We start from the raw sequence: 24293 nt of genomic DNA on the forward strand, positions 1-24293 counted from the left end.
TTAAGGGGTGACATATGTGTATGCATGTGAGAGTATCACCACAGTCAAGATAATGTACGTAGCCATTATCTCTAGGTTTCCTTGTGTCCTTTTGTAGGGTCTCCATTCTGTCTCTTTTCCACACTTAGGCAATTACTAATATGCTTCCTGTCATTATACATTGGTTTGCATTTCCCAGAGTTTTATATAAATCAAATCATATAGTATATATTTTTTTGTCTGACTTCTTTCACTTAGGATAATTATTTTGAGATTGATTCATACAGTAGCATCTATCAAAAATACGTCTCTTTTTATTGGTAATTACTATTTTATTGTACGTACATATCAGTTAGGACCTACAAATAAAACTACTGTAAACATTTGGATACAGAGTGGTTCTACCATATTATATTTTTACCAGCAGTTCTTGAGTGTTCCATTTAAAAAAAAAAATAATTTTTTATCCCAATTTTAGATTTTTTTTACAATTTTTAGATTTACAGAAAAATTGCAAAGACAGTACAGTGTTCCCATGTACCCTTCATCCAGTTTCCCCTATTGTGTGTCCATGCTTTGTCGCTTCAGTTGTGTCTGACTCTGTGCCCCTATGCACTGCAGCCCATCAGGCTCCTCTGTCCATGGGATTCTCCAGGTAAGAATACTAGAGGGGGTTGTCATGCCCTCCTCCAGGAGATCTTCCCAACCCAGGGATCAAACCCAGGTCTCCTGCATTGCAGGTGGATTCTTTACCAGCTGAGCCCAGAGAAGCCCAGTTAGTGAGTATTAATATATTATCATTATCTGATGTCCACACTTGCTTCACATTTCCTTAGTTTTTACCTAATGCCCTTTTTCTGTTCCAGGATCCCATGTGAAATTGAGTTGTCTTCTTAGGCTTCTTTTGACTGTAACAGTTTCTCAGACTTTCCTTGTTTTTGATGACCTTAATGACAGTTTTGAGGAGTACTAATGAAGTACTAGTACTAGAAAAATCCCTTTATTAGGATTTTTCTTTTGTTTTTCTCATAATTAGACTGGAGTTGTGGACTTTGGAGTGGAAGACCAGTGAAGTAACATGCCATTTTCTTCATATGATAGCAAGAGTACATATTAACAGCAAGACTTCTCAGTGAATATTGACTTTGATCACTTGTCTAAGATAGTATTTGTGAGATTCTGTACTATAAATTTTTTCCCCACCCCTCCGTCCATACTGCCCTCTGGGAGGAAGTCACTCTGCTGCTTACACACTAAGGAGTAGGGTTTATGCCCTGTTGCCTTGGGGAGGAGAGTATCTACATGAATTATTTGAAATTCTTCTGCATGGGATATTTGTCTTTTCTCCCTCATTTATTTCAGTCATTTGTTTGTATCAATATTGATTCATGAATATTTATTTTATACTTTGAGTTAAAATCTAGCACTATTTCATTTATACTTTAGGTTATATTCCACTGCTACTTCAAATTGTATCAGCTTGACCATTTGGAGCTCTTTTGGTTGACTCCTATGTCCCTCCCTTTGATATATCCTCATGAAAGTTTTAGCCTGTTTAGCACTTCTGTATTTTCTGACAGTATAAGATTGTCCAGTCTTATTTTGTCTATTACCTGCTTCAGTCCTCAAAACAGCCATTGCTCTTACGGAGCCCTGATTTCTTTTATTGCAGAATTGTGTTAGAAACCAAGATCTAGGCACTGTGTATGCTCTTTGCTACAGGGATGTCATTGCTTTTAGACCCTGCCAGCTGACAAAGCTCTAGTTGAAGTACTCAGGTTCGGTAGTTGCGGTGCGCAGGTTTAGTTGCCCCTTTGCATGTGGGATATTAGTTCCCCAACAAGAAATTGAACCCACATCCCCTGCATTAGAAGATTAGATTCTTAACCACTGGACCACCAGGGAAGTTCCCCACTGGTTATTTTTAACTCTAGCACTTTGAATTTCAGGCGTTATGTAGGCCAAGTCATTCCTTCTTTTGATTTTTTTTAAATCCCTTTCTTCACTGAAGTGTTGATTGGGATAGAAGAGCACTATGCTTCTTTGATCTAGCTGAGAAGGTAGTCTTCCCATAGAAGTCCTCTCAGCCCTACCGGCCTGAATGCCCATTATTTTTCACTTTTCACTGCTCTGAAAAACCATTGGCAGTCCTGTTTCCCAAGCTCCTTCTTTGAGCTCCTTCTGCCCCAGTCCCTTCCCTTTAGTCTTACATATACTGCTCCCTGCCCTTGACATGTCCGTCTTGCCCAGAGCCATAGCTCTGGGCTTTTATGCATATACAGGAACCAAATAGTATATGTGCCTGTGACATTGAAAGGGAGTTATGAAAGCGGTATTTTAATTTCCTTTTCATTAGTCTCTGACCCAGCCCCATTAGACTGTAAGCTTCATGAGGACCATTTGTTGGCATGTTTCAGCATCTAGCACAATGCACGGCCTTGGGCCTGACAAATATTTGTGAGAAGATGGATGTCTGTGGTTTCATTCACTTGTCCTCATTTCACTTCTTTGAGTTCTTCTCAAACCACCTTAATTCTCCTCTATTTGATTTCATGTATTTTGATAAAGGTCTTTTGGAGAAGAAAATAGTTTTCTGATGCCTAGTCCTATTCCAACTGGAAGTATTACAAAATCTTTAACCACCTCTGGCAGGACATGGACTGTATTTTCTGGTATCTTCTATCCTCAAAAATTTCTTTTGATTAAATTAATAACTTCTGTATTTTATGCTGTTTCACCATCTCAGCTATACAGATCTTGAATCCATATAAGAATACTTGATGCTGAGGCCACTTGTTTCACAGAGAGTTGTTTAGTTTGGTTTCTGGCACAAAACTGGTCTGAGGTGCTACCTTTAACTTAACCATCACAGTTTTGCTGAGCAGGGACAAACTATTGGGACTGATTTTCTCCCATAGTACAGTACAGCTGATCAGAGCCTTCTTTGTCTTGCAGGAATCGATAGCAGGTACAATGAAGGCTGCAGAGAGCTGGCAAATTATCTTCTGCTTGGTTTGTACAATCAAAATGCCAGTGATTTTGAGAAAACAGGGTTTTCGGAAGAAGTTTTAGATGGTAAGTATATATTGGTAGACTCTGAGAGAGAGGAGTTACATGATTTATTCCTTTGAATGCTTACTTCAATGCTCTTTTATGGAAAAATATCAAATTTAAAATAGCCTGAAGCTCCAGTAAATTTTTGCTCTTTTATTAATGAAAAACATTTCTTCTTTGCTGATACGTTAAGTAATATGCTTTTGGTCACCTACTAGATAATACACTAGTGACAAGTACGTGAATCATGAACTTCCAGATGTTCAAGTTGGATTTAGAAAAGGCAGAGGAGCCAGAAATCAAATTGTCAACATCCGTTGGATCATTGAAAAAGCAAAAGAGTTCCAGAAAAACATCTACTTCCTCTTTATTGACTGGTGAAGCCTTTGACTGTGTGGATCGCAACAAACTGGATAATTCTGAAAAAGATGGGAATAGCAGACCAGCTGACATGCCTCCTGAGAAATCTGTATGCAGGTCAAGAAGCAACGGTTAGAACTGGACATGGAACAACAGACTGGTTCCAAATCGGGAAAGGAGTACATCAAATCAAGCCTGTATATTGTCACCCTGCTTTTTTAACTTATATGCAGAGTAAATCATGCAAAATGCCACGCTGAATGAAGCCACAAGCTGGAATCAGGATTGCCAGAAAAAATATCAATAACCTCAGACATGCTGATGACACCACCCTTATGGCAGAAAGCAAAGAAGAACTAAAGAGCCTCTTGATGAAAGTGAAAGAGGAGACTGAAAAAGTTGGTGTAACACTCAACATTCAGAAAACTAAGATCATGGCATCTGGTCCCATCACTTCATGGCAAATAGATGGGGAAATAGTGACAGACATTATTTTCTTGGGCTCCAAAATCACTGCAGATGGTGACTGCAGCCATGAAATTAAAAGACGCTTGCTCCTTGGAAGAAAAGCTATGACCCACCTGGACAGCATATTAAAAAGCAGAGACATTACTTTGCCAACAAAGGTCTGTCTAGTCAAAGCTATGGTTTTTCCAGTGGTCATGTATGGATGTGAGAGTTGGACTGTACAGAAAGGTGAGCACTGAAGAATTGATGCTTTTGAACTGTGGTGTTGGAGACTCTTGAGATTCCCTTGGACTGCAAGGAGATCCAACCAGTTCATCCTAAAGGAGATCAGTCCTGGGTGTTCACTGGAAGGACTGATGCTGAAGCTGAAACTCCAGTACTTTGGCCACCTGATGTGAAGAACTTCGACTCATTGGAAAAGACCCTGATGCTGGGAAAGATTGAAGGCAGGAGGAGAAGGGGACGACAGTGGAGGAGATGGTTGGATGGCATCACTGACGCAATGGACATGAGTTTGAGTAGGCTCTGGGAGTTGGTGATAGACAAGGAAGCCTGACATGCTGCAGTCCTTGTGGTCACAAAGAGTCGGACAGGACTGAATGAATGAACTGAGAGACAAGTAGTTTTCAGAGTATGTTTATTGGATAAATCAGTTTTAGAGGAAATGGTAAACATCAGTGTTTGACATTATATCTTCTTGACAAGGTACTAGTTTTCCTGTAAATTTCCCACTGCCTCTACATGCTGGGAGGCTCATGTTATATGCCATTGTCCTATGATAGCACTTTCAACTGTGAGTCAAGGACGAGCCTGCAGGGTTCTCCCACAGGGAAGATTTCATGTAGATCTTCAGTTTAGGAACAAAGGCTCTTTGTCCTGCCCTGTCTTTGGGCATTGTTTTCTATGTGACTGTAATTTGTGATGGTGCCTGTGATTACAGTGCAGGCTTTCTGCTAAACATTTCCCTTTTCTCACTTTGAGACACTCATCCTGTGGTCACGCTGCTGTGGGGGTTATGCCCAAGAGCTATCTCTGATATCACATACTTAGCATCATAACCTGTCTGCCAGATAGATCAGAAGACACAGGAATAGACAAATCAAAATGGACAAGAGACAGCTCTTGTGAAGCAGCTGGGGGACGCAAAATCTGATGTTGAAATAATCTTGCTGTGGATCTAGTGCAGTGGTTCTCAACTAGAGGGTTTTATCCCCCAAGGGATGTTTGGCTGAAGACATTTTTGAGTGTAACAGCTGGGCAGAGTGGGTAGAGCCAGAGATGCTGCTAAACATCCTGTGATGCATACGCAGGCCAGCTCCCCACAACAAAAAATGTTCTGGTCTAAATTGTCAGTAGTGCTGAAGTTGAAGAACCCTGGGCTAGTGTATATGAAAATTCTTCTAATTTCTTAGTAAAGTCCTTAGTAGTATCTATCATTAGAGATTTGTTAAAGTTTTTCTTTTTATTGGTGTGGAAAGAGCAGGCTGAAATTATTCCTTCCAGTAATTTTTTTTTAACTCAAATTTAGTTTCAGATTCTGATTTTAAAAATTGCCTTCTTACACTATATTACACCTTCTGGTTTGGAAATAATTCATTTTGGCAGCTCATTTAGAGTTATAAAAAGGCAGATGCTTGTGCAGCCACACATTTCACTGCAGTCAAGGTTGTTAAAGACTCTACAATATTGAAATAAAAGAAATAGTTTAAGTCCTCAAAGGTCCACTTTTCTGCTTATCTTTGTCTTTATCCTGTCGCCTAGCACAATGAATGCTTATAATGAGCATTTTCTTTCAAATTAATTCATTTTTTAAATCCAAATAGCTAGAAAGATGAGTTTACCAGATTTATCTTCTGCATTACAATCCCTAATTATCTGAAAGAAAAAGAGGCAAATATGAAGAATTTATTAAAAAAAAAAAACCTTAAAATAGTTTATATGTTCATCCAGTTCTCTTATGCTTTCTTCTTTTACCTGCCCATGTACTCTGTTAAAATTTACTTGTAGTGATAACTTCAGTCCTGTGGGATCCTGAGCATGCTTCATTAGGTCTAGTGGCTGTTGCATTATTTCTTTTACTGGATCCTAATTCTTTGCAGTATGTTATACATCAGTATAGAGTACAGTGGACACAGGAAGCTCTCAGTGATGTCAAACTTTCACTGTTAAGCAGGTCAGCTACAAGTGATTCAGAGTAAGTCTCCCAAAAGGATGAGAGGGCAGACTCTTTCCCATCCCATGCTGCCTTTTAAGTCCAGCACTTAGAGCTGAGAGTCAGCAGGGAAGAGGCTGCTCCGTTCTGTGATCCCTTGAACAACTTGGCTCTGACTGAGTGTGGAGCTTAGAGTGATTTATAGGTCATAATCATAGAGCTTCATTTCATAAGGCCACCCAGCTGTGTAGTCAGCTGAGATCAGTATTCACTGGGCTTTATGTTTTTGTAGATTATTGTCCGTCACACTATGTTACATGTTGGCATTGCCCTAAGCCTGGTGCCTTGGTTGCTCTCTGCTCCCATGCTCCTTTCTCACTTCCGGCCATCTCCTCCAGCCCTTTCCCAACTGTTGTGTTGTTAGAACGAAGCTTAATGGCTCTGGTATCTGAGGAGCCATAGAATGAAGCCTCTGCTTTTCTTCTGAAAGTGTGACACTTTCTTAGTGTTTAAACTGTTTTAATATTCCTGCCCTATTCCATGGCTCATTTGTTAGTGTCTGTTAGTTACTCAGTTATGTCCGACTCTTTGTGACCCCATGGACTCTAGCCCACCAGGCTCTTCTCTCCGTGGCATTCTCCAGGCAACAGTGCTGGAGTAGGTTGCCATTCCCTTGTCCAGGGGATCTTCCTAACCCAGGAATCAAACCTGGGTTTCCCACATTGCAGGCAGATTCTTTACCATCTGAGCCATCAGGGAAGCCCCCGTTTGTTAGTTTACTTGGTTTTATTTGCACCTTTGGGATTGCTTTATTTATTTGACCCAGCAACATTGATTGTTATTCCTTGTACCTGTGAGCTGCTGATCTATTTATAGAAGCCTTGTCCACTTGCCTCTACTTCCTTCCTCTCAGCCTTTCCTGTGTACAGAGTTCATCCCTGTATATAATAACCTTTCCCAGGTCACAAGGAAAGTGATATCCTCAGGCCCACAATTTGCCTTGACCCAGATGAGTCAGTAGCCAAAAGCTTTAGAAACTGATGTATTCAGGAGAACTGGTCACTGGCCATATTCCATGCTGTTTTCCTGCCTCAGTGACTTTTAGCTATAGAGTTTCCATTTACTATTTATTTCCACAGTTTGGTGTTTGGTACAGCAGATTTTGCTTTGTTGAACTTTATGAACTGCACTGAAGGCTGTTCTTTTGACTTATTCTACCATAACCAGAATACTACAATGGTTGAAGTGTTGCGTGGGGCTGAGGAAATCTTTGTTGTCCACACTTGAGTGTTCAACAGTCACTTTGAAGCATGTTGTCTAATTTAAAAATTTTCAGTTTAGAGTTTTGTTACATTGTTTCTGAAGTAGTTTTAATGGTTCCACAGATATGTGAGCAGAAGGTGTCTAAAGGAAATGCCTCTGATAATCTTGTGTTTTAATTTTGTTTTTCTTACAGACGTGATTATATTGATTAAATCAGATAGTATCCATCTGTACTGTAATCCTGTAAATTATCGCTATCTGTTACCCTATGTGGCCCATTGGAGAAATCTGCATTTCCATTGCATGACTGAAAATGAGGTGAGGAGAAAAGATAAAATAGAAACTTAGAGACACTCTAAGGATACTTCAGGAAAAAATAGAAATGGAACAGAAGGTCCTTAAAAAAATTAAATTGGGGCCTTCCCTGGCAGTCAAATGATTAGGACTCCAAACTTCCACTGCAGGGGGCATGGTTCAGTCCCTGGTTAGGGAAGTAAGATCCTGCATGCCATGTGGCATGACTCCCTCCCCAGCCCAAATCAAATTGTGAAATGTGGTTTCACAAAAAAGTTATTTGTTTTAGTGGAACTTTTCATATTTCATTATGACGCTACCCTCACAGTAAATTACATGCCTGAAAAGACAAAAAGAACTGTTAAAATTGTGACCTAATAGGCTTATGAACCTACCTTCCTGCCCTGCTTCTTCATCCCCAAGCTGGGTCCATTTGCTCAGGTCTGGGAACGGCCCCAGGAGCTGTTCTGTGACATTTCCATGTTTGGATTTTTTGGTATTTGTTTCTGTTTCCCTTTGGACCCTTTCTAAGAGTTTGGCTAGAAATCAAATTGGGGCTTAAGATTTAAAATTTCATGGAAGTTGGGACCCAGTGTAAGTTTAGAACCCTTTTTCCATATGAGCATTTGGGGAATTTGTTTGTTTTTGGCCGTGCCATGTGACATGCGGTACCTTAGCTCCTTAACCAGGAATCGAACCCATGCCCCCTGCATTGGGAGCTCTGAGTCTTAACCATTGGATCACCAGGGAAGTCTCCCATCTGGGAGATTTTTGAGGATAAGTTTTATCTCTTGAATGTAGGTCTCTGATCCATTTTGAGTTGATTTTTGTGTGTGGTGTAAGGTAAGGGAATGATGTGTTTTTGATCAACAGACAAAAAGCTGGCTTTAAAAATATCCTCTTGAAGGGAATTCCTTGGCAGTCCAGTGGTTAGGGCTCTGTTCTTTCATACTAAGGACGTGGGTTCATTCCTTGGTCAGAGGACTAAGATCCTTCAAACTGAACAGCATGGCTACAAAAAAAAGAAAAAGAAAAAGAAAATCCCTCATGGGACATTTGGGACAACTAATAAAAATGCAGAGAAAATATGGAATTTTGTATGATGTCTCATTAGAGCCTGATTCCTTTAATTTCCTTCTTTAGTATGAAGATGAGGAAGCTGCAGAAGAATTTAAAATTGCCAGCTTTGTGGACATGGTTCGAGACTGTAGTAGAATTGGCATTCCTTATAGTTCCCAAGGTGTGTATCTGACAGTCATCCATTTTAGAACCTTGCTGGGATGGTGTATGAGTCAAAAGTCCTTAATTCTCCTTTCAGTGGAGACATTCAGCTGGAAAACCCGTTGATCTGTTTTCACTAAAGGCAGAGAGGATCAAGCAGAATGAAATTTGAGGACTTTCCTATGCAAGTTTGTGTTCATAACTGAAGTTTCTGCAGCATCACAGCATGCTGCCAGCAATCAGATTGAAAGACTCATAAGGATTTACCATAGTTACCATCTAGTCTGTACCACTTATTAAAGATGAAATATAGTTGTGGCACCTCTTGCCAATAAGAAATAGTAATTTGGGTAGCTGTTAAAACTATACTGACAGTGAGGCTCGAAAATAATGTATAGGGGATTTCCCTGGTGATCCAGTGCTCATTAAGACTTCATGCTTCCATTGCAGGGGTGTGGGTTCAATCCCTGGTTGGGAAACTAAGGTCCCACATGCTATGGGGCATGGCAAAAAAAAAAAGTGTAAAAACAGAGGGAAAAGATCAGCAAGTTTAGTGGTGCTTCTGTCTTATCTACTAAAAGAAAAAAGAAAAACAGACTTGTACATATTTATTTCATACTTTTCCCTTGAGGAAGTTGGTTAGCTATGTTTTTTAAGGGAAAGGAGTCAAGTTTTGGTCTGTTAATAAATATATCCACTTACTGATACAAATCAGATGTAATAGGCCACTATTTTGTTTTCTTACTTTCCCTGGAAACCAGAATGTGAAAATGTGGAGAAACTTGAATTTTTATAACTTGTTTGTATTTTGTTTTTCCTTGAATTTCATTTTGTATTTCTAGTGTTAATATCTAACCATTTTATCTGTTTCAGTTTTTGGTGTTTTTTTGGCTAGGTGAGGCTGTGGTGAGCTTGTGAGAAATGATGCCTTTCTGACCACATTAGATCAGGTTTAGACTGCTGTATCCAGGATGGTACTTGATACATGTTGTACTTGATTCCTCTAGGTCACTTGCAGATATTTGATATGTTTGTAGTGGAGAAGTGGCCTGTTGTACAGGCCTTTGCTCTTGAGGGCATTGGAGGAGATGGATTTTTTACCATGAAGTACGAGGTATGTATGAAAAGCAGTATGTTTGGTTTTTGTCCACCACTGAGCTGTTTTTATGAAGACCTACAGTGTGGGTGTTCATTATAACACTCTAGAAAGCTGGGAGTGACTCCAAAGGGTGTGGGACAGTTTAAAGGATTTGAAATGGAAAATTATTGCTGTTTAAGGCTAGTCCCCAGACTGAACTCCTATTCCCTTTATTCTTAAAGCTTCTCTCTGTGCTTCTTTCTCTCCTTTCCCCATTCTGAGTTAACTATAGCACCCCAAGCTGACTCCTCTTATAACTTTTACTGTCCTATGTCACTTATATTTGTCTTACCCACCCACCCACCCCTGGCCTCTGGATTGGAAGTTTCTGGAGAACAAAAGCATTCTTATTGTTGCTTGTATCTCAGAAGTTTGTATAATTTAACTATTTAAGGGCAATGAAAGGGAGAGTGCAGAATTTTATATAAGTACCGTGTACTAGGGGCTTCCCAGGTGGTGCTAGTGGTAAAGAACCCACCTGTCAATGCAGGAGATGCAGGTTCAATCCCTGGGTTGGAAGTTCCCCTGGAGGAGGGCATGGTAACCCACTCTAGTATTCTTACCTGGAGAATCGCATGGACAGAGGAGCCTGGCAGGCTATAGTCCATGGGATCAGAAAATACTCAGACACTACTTAGCAACTAAACAACAACTAGAGGAATAAAAAGATTATCTTTGATGGTAAGAACAGTGTCTTTTATGTCAGTGCTCTGCATCTAGAAGATGACCAGTTAAGTATTGTTAAGTGAATTAATGAATGAGAACTGGAAGAGGGGATCATCTAGGGTATGCGTTAGGAAGGATGACCTGGTATCCATATGCCTCCATCGGATCCCCACTGAAATGATCTGCTCCCAATACAGGAAACCAGACATGCTGGAAATGGGGCCATAGTCTTAGGGATAGAGTAAGTGGAACCTTTGGAAGCAAGGTTCAGGACTAATTCTTCTGCCTCCTTCTGAGAAGTGGCAGTGTCCCTAAGAAATGATTGGAGGCTCATCTGGCAAACCATGTAATGTAGAGGAACATGGGCTGTAGGGATGAAGAAGACACACACCACATCAGCCCCACTCTTCTTGCTCCAGTTTTCTCACATTTATTACGATAAAGTAGTAGAACATCCACAAGGCTGTGGGAGCTGCCCCTGACAGCAGTTAGCACCCTAAAATTTTGAAGAAGGGGGCTTCCCAGGTGGCACAGGTGGTAAAGAATCTGCCTGCCAATGCAGGAGACACAAGATACATGGGTTCTATTCCTGGGTCGGAAAGTCCCCTGGAGCAGGAAATGGCAACCTGCTCTAGTATTCTTGCCTAGAAAACTCCATGGACAGAGTAGCCTGGCGGGCTACAGTCATGGAGTTGCAGAGTTGGATGCAACTGAGCACACACAATTTAAGAGAATAGGGACTTGAAAGGAAGCATGCCATAGGACATAGAGAAGAAGCTTAAAATTTTTAGTGATAATGGTAATGTTTATTTTTAGTTAATTGTATAAACTATTCATTTATACTGTCTTGTAGATGCCAGGCACTGTTCTCAGCATTTTGTATAAATTAATTTGGAAAGAAAGTGAAAGTCAGTCGTGTCTGACTCTTTGCAACCTCATGGACTATACAGTCCAGGAATTCTCCAGGCCAGAGTACTGGAGTGGGTAGTCATTCCCTTCTCCAGGAGATCTTCCCAGCCCAGGGAACGAATCCAGGTCTTCCACATTGCAGGTGGATTCTTTACCAGCTGAGCCACCAGGGAAGCCCATGAATTAACTTTAATTCCTACAATTACCCTCTGAAGTAGGTCCTGTTACCATCCCTATTTTACAGAAGGTTTAAATGAATTTCCCAAGTCACAGAACTAGTAGCCAGTGAGTGACAGGGCTAAAGCCCAGTCCAGAAAGTCAGGCTTCTGACCCCATGCTTCTAACCCCTGGGCTACCACTAGATACTTGAAAAGCAGTGTACTTGGAAGCTGCACAATTCATGCAGCTCAAATGGGGCAGGCCTCTGGCTCCTGCCTTGAGGAGCATCAAGCCATGAGGTCAGATCCCAAAGGAACAAAACTCCCTTTCAAAAAAACTTTTACAAGATAATGTAGATTTTTCCTGGAGGGTAGTGTTTTTAGGGGCAGTGAGGAGGAAATAGCATACATCATATAGTAAAAGTTATTACTGTGACTCTTGTCTCAGAATCCCTTTCTTTAGATCCTGCCCTTCTCTTTAGCCACTAATTTTCATTCTCTCAAATACTTTTCTTTGTCCCTATCTCATATTCCCTGACCTCTCTTCTCACCCTGTCCTTCCTGGTCCTTTAAGGTATGCAGCAGTTTGGCCTACTGATCAACTCTGCCATTATACTGTCTACTTCTCTCTGCTTCACATATTAGAGGCCTGATAACTGCCTGAGCCAGAAAAGTTCCTGCCTCCTTTGAAAGCTAGGAGGAGAACTACAAGACATAACTTAATTTTTTAAACTTCTCTTTTATTGTATGCTTATACCCAGAGGAAAATCCTTAACTCAGAGGATGTTTTGTCCCCATTGTGGTAGGTGCCAGCATCAGAAAGGAAGCCAGACCCTTATAGCATTTACTTGATATTTAGGCTGGGCCAGACTTAAGTTATGGATACAGAGAACTCCTTCTTCGTGGAAGCAGTACAGGGTAGTTCTTCTGCTAGGGCTTTCCCTGTCTCCAACTTCCTTCTTACTCTTCAGCTACTAGAACTGTGTGATCTGGTAATGTAAATTTACATTAACCAACTCTTCAAGGGAGAATTCTAAAAGCAAACTTCTGAATAATAACTATAGAGTAAGCATTCATTCACCTGCTAGTGGACAAACATAAAATTTTTTGTACTGAAAGGTAAAATAAACCCTATGAAAAAATTCAGAAGATAAGAAAGAGACCATAGCATATTAGATGCAGGGATGGATCAGCATGCTTTTAAAAAATATTTTCTCCAGGAAACAAAATAAAAATTGGGGAAAGTATTGTTTGTACTTTTCAAGCATGCAGTTTTTAGAAAGAGAAGCAAGATGTGGCACCTTAGAGCAAGCAGAAGTTAAAAGACAGATGGATGGCATATGAGGAAATATTGTTATAAGTCTCAAAATTCACTAGTAGAATTAAGATTTGAATTTCAAAATAGAAATCAGGGAGATTGGCCAAATGGGGAGTATAAGGACCCTGAGCTCATCCCCTCTCCCAAGCACACCAAAATCACAGTTATTTGCAGAACAACCATTGATGAATAAAAGACCATAACGTATCAGGAAAGACCTGCTACAGCTAAAGAGATAAGGAATGAATCACAAGACGACAAGTAGGAAGGATGGACTTCTGATGTAGTCAAGTCCCGTTCCCCCAGGTAGGTGACCCACAACTGGAGAATAATTACATTGCAGAGGTTCTCGTAGAGCAGTGAGAGTTCTGAGCTCTGTGGTGGCCTCTGCAGCCTGGCAGCCGTGCACTGGGAAGGTGAGCTGCCAGAGCATTTGACTCGGAAAGCCAGCAGGGCTTAATTTCAGGAGTCCCACAGGACTGAGGGAAATAGAGATTTCTTTCTTACAGGGCATACACAAAGTATCACACACTCCAGGACTCAGGACAAAAGCAGTCATTTGATAGAACCCTGGACCAGACTTATCTGCTGGTGTTGGGGAGTCTTCCAGAGAGGCAAGAGGCAACTGCAGCTCACCCTGGGGATATAGATGTTGATGGCAGCCATTCCTTGGGTGTGCCCTTCTGTCATGTGGACACTGGTGGTAGTGGGTGCCATTGTAGAATCCTCCCTTTCGCTCATTAGCACCAAGACCTGGCCTCAATAAACATGTAGGAGCCAGTGCTGGGACACCTCAGGTCAAACTAAATGGGTGGAGTAACAGCCCCATCCATCAGCAGGCAGGCTACCTAAAGACTTCCTGAGCTCTCAACCACCTTTAGACTTAACCCCTGTCCACCAGATGCCAAGACCCAGCTCCACCCACCAGTGAGAAGGCACCAGTCCCAGGATCTCCTGATCCCTGACCCTGCCCTCCAGGAAGCCTGCTGTGGCCTTTGGATCAGCCTCACCAATCAGGGGTCAGACACCAAATGCAGAAAATCCAGACTTCCACAGCCTGTGACTCCAGCCTGCCCAAAGCAGGCCAGACCCTGACTTAAGACCATCTTGACCCTGGCCCTGCCCACACTAAGAGGCAAATACAAGCTTCAGGGTACCCTGAACCACAAACGCAACTGTCACCCCCTCCTCCCCCAGTAATCTGACACCAGCTCTGAGATCCCTGGGCCCGGAAACCAGACTCCAGGACCCAGATCTACCTGTCAGTAGTCTGGTACTAACCCCAGGACCCAGCTTCACCCAGTAACAGTCTTACAGTCTTATAGATCCTGACTCTTCCTACCAATGAGCCAGCATGAGTCCTGGGGCTCCCTGAAGTTCTCCAGCCCACTAACCTGCAGCCAGCAGTCTCTGCACAAGGCAGGGCCTGGTAACCAACTGGATCAGGTGCCAACAAAGTCTTATCACATCACCCAAATAGCCCTCCACAAAAGAGGGACCCATGCAGCTGACATGGGGAAACCCCTGGAACATATAGCTTGGGTGATGAGAGGGGAGTGCACTGCTGAGATGCATAGAATGTCTCCTACAGAAGGCCACTTCTCTAAAGTCAGGAAACATAACTAACCCACCAGATAAATAATACATGCAGCAGCTTAGGCAAAGTGAAATGACAGACATGTTCCAGTCAAAAGAATAAGGAAAAAAACCCAGAAGACAAGTGAAAAGGGTAGTCTTCACAAGAAAGAGTGAAGGTAGTGATTGTAAAAATGATTAAAAAATGAGAGAAGAATAGATGCACAGAGCAAAAAACTGTAAGTTTTTAACAGTGAGAAAATATAAAGAACAGCTACGAATGAAGAATACAACTGAAATGAAAAATACATTAGAAGGAATCATCAGATTAAATGATATAGAATGGATCAGCGAGTTGGAAGATGAAGTAGTGGAAATCACTGATGCTGAACAGAAAAAAGAATGAAATGACATTTAAGAGACCTCTGGGACAACATCATCAAGCACACTAATATTTGTATTTTAGAAGTCTTAGAAAGAAAGGTGCTAAGAATATCCGTGAAGACTTAATAGCCAAAAACTTCCATAACCTGGGATAGGGTACAGTCCTTCAAGACCAGGAAGTGCAGAGAGTCCCATATAGGATTAACCCAAAAAGGAACACACCCAGACACATTGTAATCAAAATGTAAAATTTAAAGAGAGGATATTAAAAGTAACAAGACAGAAGGAACAAATAACATACAAGGGAACTCGGTAAGATAGTCAGCTGACTTTTAAGCAGAAGCCCTGCAGGCCAGAAGGAAGTGCTGTAAGTTTAAAGTGGTGAAAGGAAAATACCTATGAGCATGAGTATGCTACACAGTAATGCTCTCATTCATATTTATTGGCGAGAGTAAAAGCTTTGTAGACAAGCAAAAGCTAAAAGAGTCCACCAAACCAATTTTACAACAAATGTTAAAGGAACTTCTCTAGGTGAAAAAGAAAAGGCTACGACTCAAAACATGAAAATTCTGAAATAAAAAAGGTAAAGGAAAACATACAAAAAAGATAGGAAATCATCCATGCATGAACCTAGTAGAAAGGTTTAAAGATGAAAGTAGTGAAATCCACAATATCTACAAATACCCACAATAAGCAATTAAAGGGTACACAAAACAATTAGATGTAAAATGTGATACTGTAAATAGTAATTGGGAAGGGAGGAGAGTATTCACTGTGGGATTATTAAGATGCATTTGAAATTAAGAGATCAACAACTTAAAAACAATCAAGTATGTACATAGAACATTATATTAAAAATCTCGTGATAGCCACAAACCAAAAATCTGTAATAGATATACACAAAAAATAAAAATCCAAATATAACACTAAAGATAGCCACTAAATCACAAGCGAATAAAGGAAGACGGAAGGAGAAAAAGGCCTACAGAAGTAACCCCAAAACAGATAACAAAGTGACAATAAGAACATACATATCAATAATTACCTTAAATGTAAATGGACTGAATGCTGCAATGAAAAGACACAAAATAGCTGAGTGGATACAAGAATAAGACATGTATGTATGTGTGTGTGTGTGTGTGCGCGTGTGTGTGTGTGTGTGTGTGTACTGCCTAGAAGTAATCACTTCAGGTTTATAGGCACAGACTGAAAATGAGGGGATGGAAGAAGATATTCCATGCAAATAGAAGTCAAAGCCAGGGTTGCAATACTTAGACAATAATAGGCCCTAAAATAAATGCTGTTGTAAGAGATGAAGAAGGATACCACACAATAATCAAGGGGTCAGTGCATTAAGATATAACAATTATATCTGCACCCAATATAGGAGCAACTAAATACATCTAGTCAAAGCTATGATTTTTCCAGTAGTCATGTTGAATGTGAGAGTTGGACTATAAAGAAAGCTTTGCACTGAAGAGTTGATGCTTTTGAACTGTGGTGTTGGAGAAGACTCTTGAGAATCCCTTGCAAGGAGACTGCAAGGAGATGTAACCAGTCCATCCTAAAGGAGATCAGTCCTGGGTGATCATTGGAAGGACTGATGTTGAAGCTGAAACTCCAATATGTTGGCCACCTGATGCAAAGAGCTGACTCTTTTGAAAAGACCCTGATGCTGGGAAAGAGTGAGGGCAGGAGAAGAAGGGGATGACAGAGGATGAGGTGGTTGGATGGCATCACCGACTCAGTGGACATGAGTTTGGGTAAGCTCTGGCAGTTGGTGATGGACAGGGAGGCCTGGTGTGCTGCAGTTCATGGGGTCACAGAGTTGGACACGACTGAGCGACTGAACTGACTGAAATAATAAATCAGATATTAATGGACAGAAAGGGAGAAATTGACAGTAACACAGTAATAGAGGAGAATTTTAACACCTCAGTTACATCAATGGACAGATCATCTGGACAGAAAATCAATAAGGAAGCACTGCCCTTAAATGACACATTAGACCAAATGGACTTATTTGGTATGAGTATTCCATCTGAAAGCAGCAGAATACACATTCTTTTCAAGTCTACATGAAATATTCTGGAGGATAGGTCACATACTAGGCTACAAAACAAGTCTTGGTAAAAAAAAAACAAGTCTTGGTGAAGAAAACTGAAATCATATCAAGCATCTTTTCCAGCCACAATACTGACTAGAAACCAACTGCAAGGGGGGAGAAAAATGGAAAAACCCTCAGAACACATGGAGGGTAAACAATATGTTACTTAACAACAAATGGATCACTGAAGAAATCAAAGAGGAAATCAGAAGTTACCTAGAGACTTACGAAAATGAGAACATGACAATTCAATGCCTTTGTGTATGCTAAATGTGCTAAGTCGCTTCAGTCATGTCTGACTCTGTGACCCTATGGCCTGTATCTCACCAGGCTCCTCTGTCCATGGAATTCTCTGAGCAAGAATAGTGGAATGAGTTGCCATGCTTTCCTCCAGTGTCTCTCTTGTCTCCTCCGCTGACAGGCAGGTTCTTTACCACTAGCGCCACTTGGGAAGCCTCCTCAATGCCTATAGTGAAAGTGTTAGTTGCTCAGTCATGTCTGACTCTTTGCAACCCCAGGAACTGTAGCTTGCCAGGCTTCTTTGTCCATGGAACTTTCCAGGCAAGAATACTGGAGTGGGTAGTCATTTCCTTCTCCAGGGATCTTCCTAATTCGGATCAAACCCGGGTTTCCTGCCTTGCAGGCAAATTCTTTACCATATGAGCCATCAATATCTATGGGACACAGCAAAAACAGTTCTAAGAGGCAAGTTTGTACCAACACAAGCTTGCTTTAGAAAACAAGATAAATATCAAACAGCCTACCAGTGTGAGTGAAATTGCTCAGTCGTGTCCGACTCTTTGCGATCCCATGGACTGTGGCCTACCAGACTCCTCCATCCATGGAATTTTCCAGGCAAGAGTACTGGAGTGGGTTGCCATTTCCTTCTCCAGGGAATCTTCCCAACCCAGGGCTCAAACCCAGGTCTCCTGCATTGCAGGCAGACGCCTTACCGTCTGAGCTACCAGGGAAACCCACCTTACACCTAAAAGAACTATAGAAAGAACAACAAACAGATCCCAAAGTAAATAGAAGGAAAAAAATCATAAAGACAGCAGAACTAAATAAAATAGAGACTAAATAAAAATAGGAAAGATCAGTTAAACTAAAAGCTGGCTCTTTGAAAAGATAAAATTGTTGCGTCTTTAACCAGATGCATCAAGAAAAAAAAGGGAGAGGGTCCAGATCAGTAATGTGAGAAGTGAAAAAGAAGTGACAGCCAACACCACAGAAATACAGAGGCTCATGAGAGACCACCACAACACCTACATACCACTAAAGTGAACACGTGAGAAGAAATGGACCAATTCTTAGAATGGTACAATCTCCCAAGAAATAAATATGAACAGACCAGTTACCAGTATTAATATTTAATCAGTCCCAAAAAAAGAATCCACACACAAAAACACCTTCCAGGAAACAATAGAGCAGGACCAGATGTCTTCACAGGTAAGTTCTACCAAACATTTGAAGAGTTAACACCTATCCTTCTGAAGCTATTCCAAAAGATTGCAGAGAAGGAACACTTCCAGAATCATTCTGTGAGGCCAGCATCACCTGATAACAAAACTAGACTAAGATATCACAGAAGAAGAAAATAACAGGCCAATATTAGCGATGAACATAGGTGCAGAAATTGTCAACAAAATCCTCAATTGAATCCAAAGCACATTTAAAGGATCCTACATCATGATCACATAGGACTGACCTATCATTGGGAATTTTCAGTATCAGGAATTTTCAGTATCCGTAAATCAATCAGTGTGATACATCAAATTAACAACGTGAAAACTAAAAAAAAAAAAAAAAAAAAAAGTGGTCATCTCAGTAGATGCAGAAAAGGCTTTTGACAAAATTCAACATCTGTTTATGATTTTAAAAAATCCTCCAGAAAGTGCACACTGAGGGAGCATACCTCAACATAATAAAGGCCATACATGACCAAAAAAAGGAATCAAGATTGGAAAGGAAGAAGTAAAGCTGTCACTGTTTGCAGATGACATAGTTCTTTACATAGAAAACCCTGCAGATGCTACCAGAAATCTACTAGAGCTCATCAGTGAAGTTGGTGAAGTTGCAGGATACAAAATTAATATACAGAAATCTGTTGCATTTCCATACACTAACAGTTAACTATCACATAGAGGAATTAAGGAAACAATCCCATTTACCATCTCATCAAAAAGAATAAAATACTTAGGAATAAATGTACCTCAGGAGATAAAAGAACTCAGGAGACAGTAAGACACTGATGAAGCAAATTAAATACAACACAAATGGAAAAGTATACTATGTTCTTGGATTGGAAGAATTAATATTGTTAAAATGACTATACTTATCCAAAACAATATACAGATTCAATGTAATCCTTGTCAGGATACCAGTGTCTCTCACAGAAGTAGAACAAATAATTCTAAAATTTGTGTGAAAATACAAAATACCCCAAATAGACAAAACAATCTTGAGAAAGAGCTGGAAGGATCACAGTGCCTGACTTCAGACTGTACTACAAAACTACAGTAATAATAGCAGTATGTCTTAATACTGACACACAGGCGCACACAGATCAATGAAACAGAATAGAGAGCTCAGCGTTAAATCCATGCACTTAAGGTCAGTTAATCCACAGCAAAAGAGGCAAGAATACACAATGGAGAAAGGACAGTCTCTTCAGTAGATAGTAGGGAAAACTGGACAGTTGTGTGTAAAAGAATGAAATTAGAACATTCTCTAACACCATATACAAAAATAAAGTGGATTAAAAACTTAAGTGTGAGACTGGAAACAATAAAACTAGAGGAAAACCTAGGCAGAACACTCTGACATTAATTGTGGCAATAGGTTTTTGGATCTGCCTCCTAAAGCGAGGGAAATAAAAGCAAAAATAGACAAATTGGGCCTAATTAATCTTAAAATCTTTTGCACAGCGAAGGAAACCATCAACAAAATAAAGACAACCTTGTGAATGGGAGAAGATACTTGCAGATGATATGATTGATAAGAGTTAATATCCAAAATATGTAAACAGCTCATAGAACTCCACATCAAAGAAAAAATCCAAAAATGGGTAGAAGGCCTAAAGAGACATTGAACCAAGGAAGACATACAGATGGCCAACAAGCATGTGAAAAGGTGCTCAACATCATTAGTCACCAGGGAAATGCAAATCAAAATCATAATGAGATTTCACCTCTTATTTGTCAGCATAACATCAAAAAGAACACAAATGTTGGTGAGGATGTAGAGAAATGGGAACACATCATACACTGTTGGTAGGAATATAAATTGGTGCAGTCACTGTGGAAAACAGTATGGAGGTTTCTCAAAAAGCTAAAAATACAACTACCATATAACCCAGCAGTTCCACTCCTAGGAACTACTGGGTTTTACACACACACACACACACACACACACACACACACACACACACACACATATGTGTGTGTGTGTGTATATATATATATATATATATATATATATATATATATATACATATATATATATGGCTTCCCTGGTGGCTTAGAGGGTAAAGCATCCGCCTGCAATGCCGGAGACCCCGGTTCAGTCCCTGAGTCAGGAAGATCCCCTGGAGAAGGAAATGGCAACCCACCCCAGTATTCTTGCCTGGAAAATCCCATGGATGGAGGAGCCTGAGAGGCTGCAGTCCATGGGGTCGCAAAGAGCCGGACACGATTGAGCGACTTCACCTTCCTTCACCTTCGTATATATATGTAAACCCAAAACCACTAACTCAGTACATGCACCCCAATGTTCATAGCAACATTATTTACAGTTGTCAATATATGTATGCTAAGTCACTTTAGTCATGTCTGACTCTTTGTGACACTATGAACAGTAGCCCACCAGGCTCCTCTGCCCATGGGGATTCTCCAGGCAAGAATACTGGAGTGGGTTGCCATGCCCTCCTCCAGGGGATCTTCCCGAGCCAGAGATAGAACCTGCAGCTCTTATGTCTCCTCCACTGGCAGTGGGTCTTTACCACTAGTGCCACCTGGGAAGCCTATTGTCAATATACGGAATCCACCTAAGTGTTGATCGATGGATGAATGGAAAGAAGATATGGTATATATATGTGTGTGTGTGTATATTTGCAATAACATGGGTGCACGTGGGAGGGTATTATACTAAGTGAAGTAAGTCAGAGACACGCACTTATGACATCACTTATATGTGCACTCTGAAAAATACAACACTTCTATGAATAAAATGGAAAAGAAACAGACCCACAGATATAGAGAACTTACTAGTGGTTACAAGTGGGAACAGGGAAGTAGGGGAAGGCAGTATAGGGGTAGAGGAATGAGAGGTACAAACTATTAAGATGAGCTACAGAGTTGAATTGTACAACACAGGGAATATAACCAGTATTTTATAACTATAAGTGCAGTATAACCTTTAAAATTGTGAATCACTGTATTGTACACCTATAAGTTATATAATTTTGTATGTCAACTGTTCATCAATATCGAATAAATTTTAAAAATGGAAATCAAGTTCAGTACCTCAAAAATCTAATCAGTTCACACACTTGTAAAACTGTTGCACATTACAGAGAAAGGCGCCAAATAGGTTAAATCAATGAGGAAGAAGATAATAAAATGGCGGATATAGAATGGAAATTGGTGATATCAAGAAGGTTATGTAATAGTCTGTGTTGTCCTCCCAACCTCGCAGAGTGACAAGTAACCTGACATTTACCAACTGCCACCTCCATAGTAGGAAAAACAAGGAACAAAGTGAGTGGGTGGAGTTTCTCTATGGAAACTGGAAAACAAAAGTAACTCATTGGGTAGTATAGCTTTTGATGCCTGAGAGTAAAACTCTCTACATTTTGGTATTTAGAATATGAGGGAGTAGAGATCCTATAACTGCCTCTTAACATGTCTACTCTGCTATAAAACTTAACTGGTAGTTGACAAGCTCTGCTAAGAGCAGAAAGCTTCCCATCAGCATTTTTTGGAAAATATAAACAGGCAGTGAAAGTTCACCACACATTGGATTAAATAACCTGTAATTTGAAAGAAAAAAAATCAGGATTTTAAAAAAATTCTGAATATGACATAAAGATAATTTAAGATACAGGGGGAAAGTTAAGATATAAAACTCTCCGTAGGATGCCTGGAGAAATGTAAGATTTGATGACCATAGAACAAGAGTTATTTTGTGATAAATGAATATAAGGAAAATATGAGCTCTGGGAAGTTATAAATGATAAAATTAACAGAGAAATTGGGAGGGTAAAGTTAGGAAAATCTCAAAATTAAAAATTTTAGAAATAAAAGAGAAAATATGAGAAAAAACTTTAAAATCTTAGAGAACTTATCTGTGACGTTTGATATCTGTTAAGTAGGAGGTCTAGAAGGATAGAACAGAGATACCAGAAGGGAGGAAACTTAAAAATAGAAGTAAACATTTCCAGTGATAACGAGAAATAAAAGCTTTTAAATTAAATCGCTTAGCAAGCATCGGTGAGATTTTTAAAAAGTTAAATCTGTCTGTGCTAATTTAAACAATAAGAATTAAAGAATATCATAAAAAGCTTCCAGGCAGAAAAAATAAGTCTTGTACAATAACACAACAGAAATTTTATTTCTCTCCTTCCCCAACCAAAACAAACATTAAACTAACATTAAACATGATAAAAATGGTTTTCAAGACCCTGGACGTCAGGCAAGGAGGTAATTCCCTTGAGAGAGAGAAATAGACAAGATGAACCCCAGGATTGTCCTAGCTTACTACAGTTGACGTTCAAAAAAATAGGACTTTGAACTGCATAGGTTCACTTACACAGAGATTTTTTTTTTTTAGTGGTAAATACTACGTGATCCACAGTAGGATGAATCCACTGGCACAGAACCATGAATGCAGAATTGCTTTTACAGAGTGTTGACTATAAGTTTTATACATGGCTTTTCATCTGCAGAGAGCATCGATTCTGCCATGTTAGCATTAACACCCATGTCACTCAAGGATCAACTGTACTTTGAGAAAATTTCCAGGCCATGGCACGGGAAGGGGGTACCCAGGTAGATCCCAATGTACTTACTGAGCTGAGTAGATGCTGCTAAGATTCTGATGAGACCAAAGCACCTAAGAGTACTAAAGAAGAAAGATTTGCCCCAAAACAGAGCTCCCAAGATCTGCAAAGATTCTTCTTTCCTCCTTTTCTGGCATCCCAAGTATTCAACAGAGTATTGATATATGTGCTCTTGTGTGATTTAACTACTAAAGGTGGAGGAAGAAAAAATCAGGTGAAATTATTCCAGAACAGTTCGTGATGCATGCTCAGAGCTGGGAATAGTGCCTGTTCCCACCAATTAGACTAAAAAAATTCATAATTCCTAAGGGGCATTGGATAAAGTCACCAGGAGGGGTTTGTCTCAGTAGTGGGGAATAATCAGCCCTAGTATAAGCATTGCTCTGGACCCTCCTAACAATTTATAAAAATAAGATCTGAAAGGATCAAACTGTTTTCACGTAACCACATTCCAGAATAAAGCACAAGAATATTTATAGGAATGTGAAAATACCTGGCATCCAACAAGGTAAAATTCACAGTGTCTGACATCCAAAGATTATCAGTTTACAGGTAAGTGGGAATATATGACTGATAATAAGGTAATCAGTCAATCAAAATTGACCTGAAATGGACAGAAACGTTAGAACTAGCAGACAAGGACATAAAACAGTTATTCTCATTGTATTCCATATGCTCTAGAAGCTAGAGGAAAGACTGAATGTGTTAAACAAATAGAAAATATAAAAAGGACCCAGATAGAACTTCTAGAAGTGAAAATTGCAATATCTAAGATGAAAAATATACTAGATGGCAGTAACATTAACTTAGACCCTGCCAAAGAAGATTAATAATTTTGAAGCCATAGCAGTAGAAACTATCCAAGGTGAATGAAGCACAGAGAGACTAAAGAATCCAAAAGAATGGAAAGAGCATCAGTTCAGTTCAGTGGCTTAGTTGTGTCCGACTCTTTGCGACCCCATGAACCGCAGCACGCCAGGCCTCCCTGTCCATCACCAAATCCCAGAGTTTACCCAAACTCATGGTTATCTGGGTCATGAAGATCTTTTTTGTATACTTCTTCTGTATATTCTTGCCACCTCTTCTTAATATCTTCTGCTTCTGTTAGGTTCATACCATTTCTGTCCTTTATTGAGCCCGTCTTTGCATCAAATGTTCCCTTGGTATCTCTAATTTTCTTGAAGAGATC

General features: G+C 40.0%; 1 protein-coding gene across 2 annotated transcripts in view; it reads left to right on the forward strand.

Moving 5' to 3' along the window:
- Positions 1-24293, forward strand: part of DNAAF9 (dynein axonemal assembly factor 9) — a 174129-nt gene that overhangs the window by 30808 nt on the left and 119028 nt on the right. Inside the window, exons 3-6 of one of the 2 annotated variants that reach the window (XM_061126714.1) lie at positions 2935-3054; positions 7470-7594; positions 8714-8810; positions 9799-9905. In XM_061126714.1, coding sequence (XP_060982697.1) covers positions 2935-3054; positions 7470-7594; positions 8714-8810; positions 9799-9905 — 449 coding nt within the window. Of the gene's footprint in view, positions 1-2934; positions 3055-4084; positions 4567-7469; positions 7595-8713; positions 8811-9798; positions 9906-24293 lie in introns of those variants that run through there. The other variant, XM_061126715.1, reaches the window with a different exon arrangement.

This window comes from Dama dama, chromosome 23 (assembly GCF_033118175.1).
Source record: "Dama dama isolate Ldn47 chromosome 23, ASM3311817v1, whole genome shotgun sequence".
Lineage (NCBI taxonomy): Eukaryota > Metazoa > Chordata > Mammalia > Artiodactyla > Cervidae > Dama > Dama dama.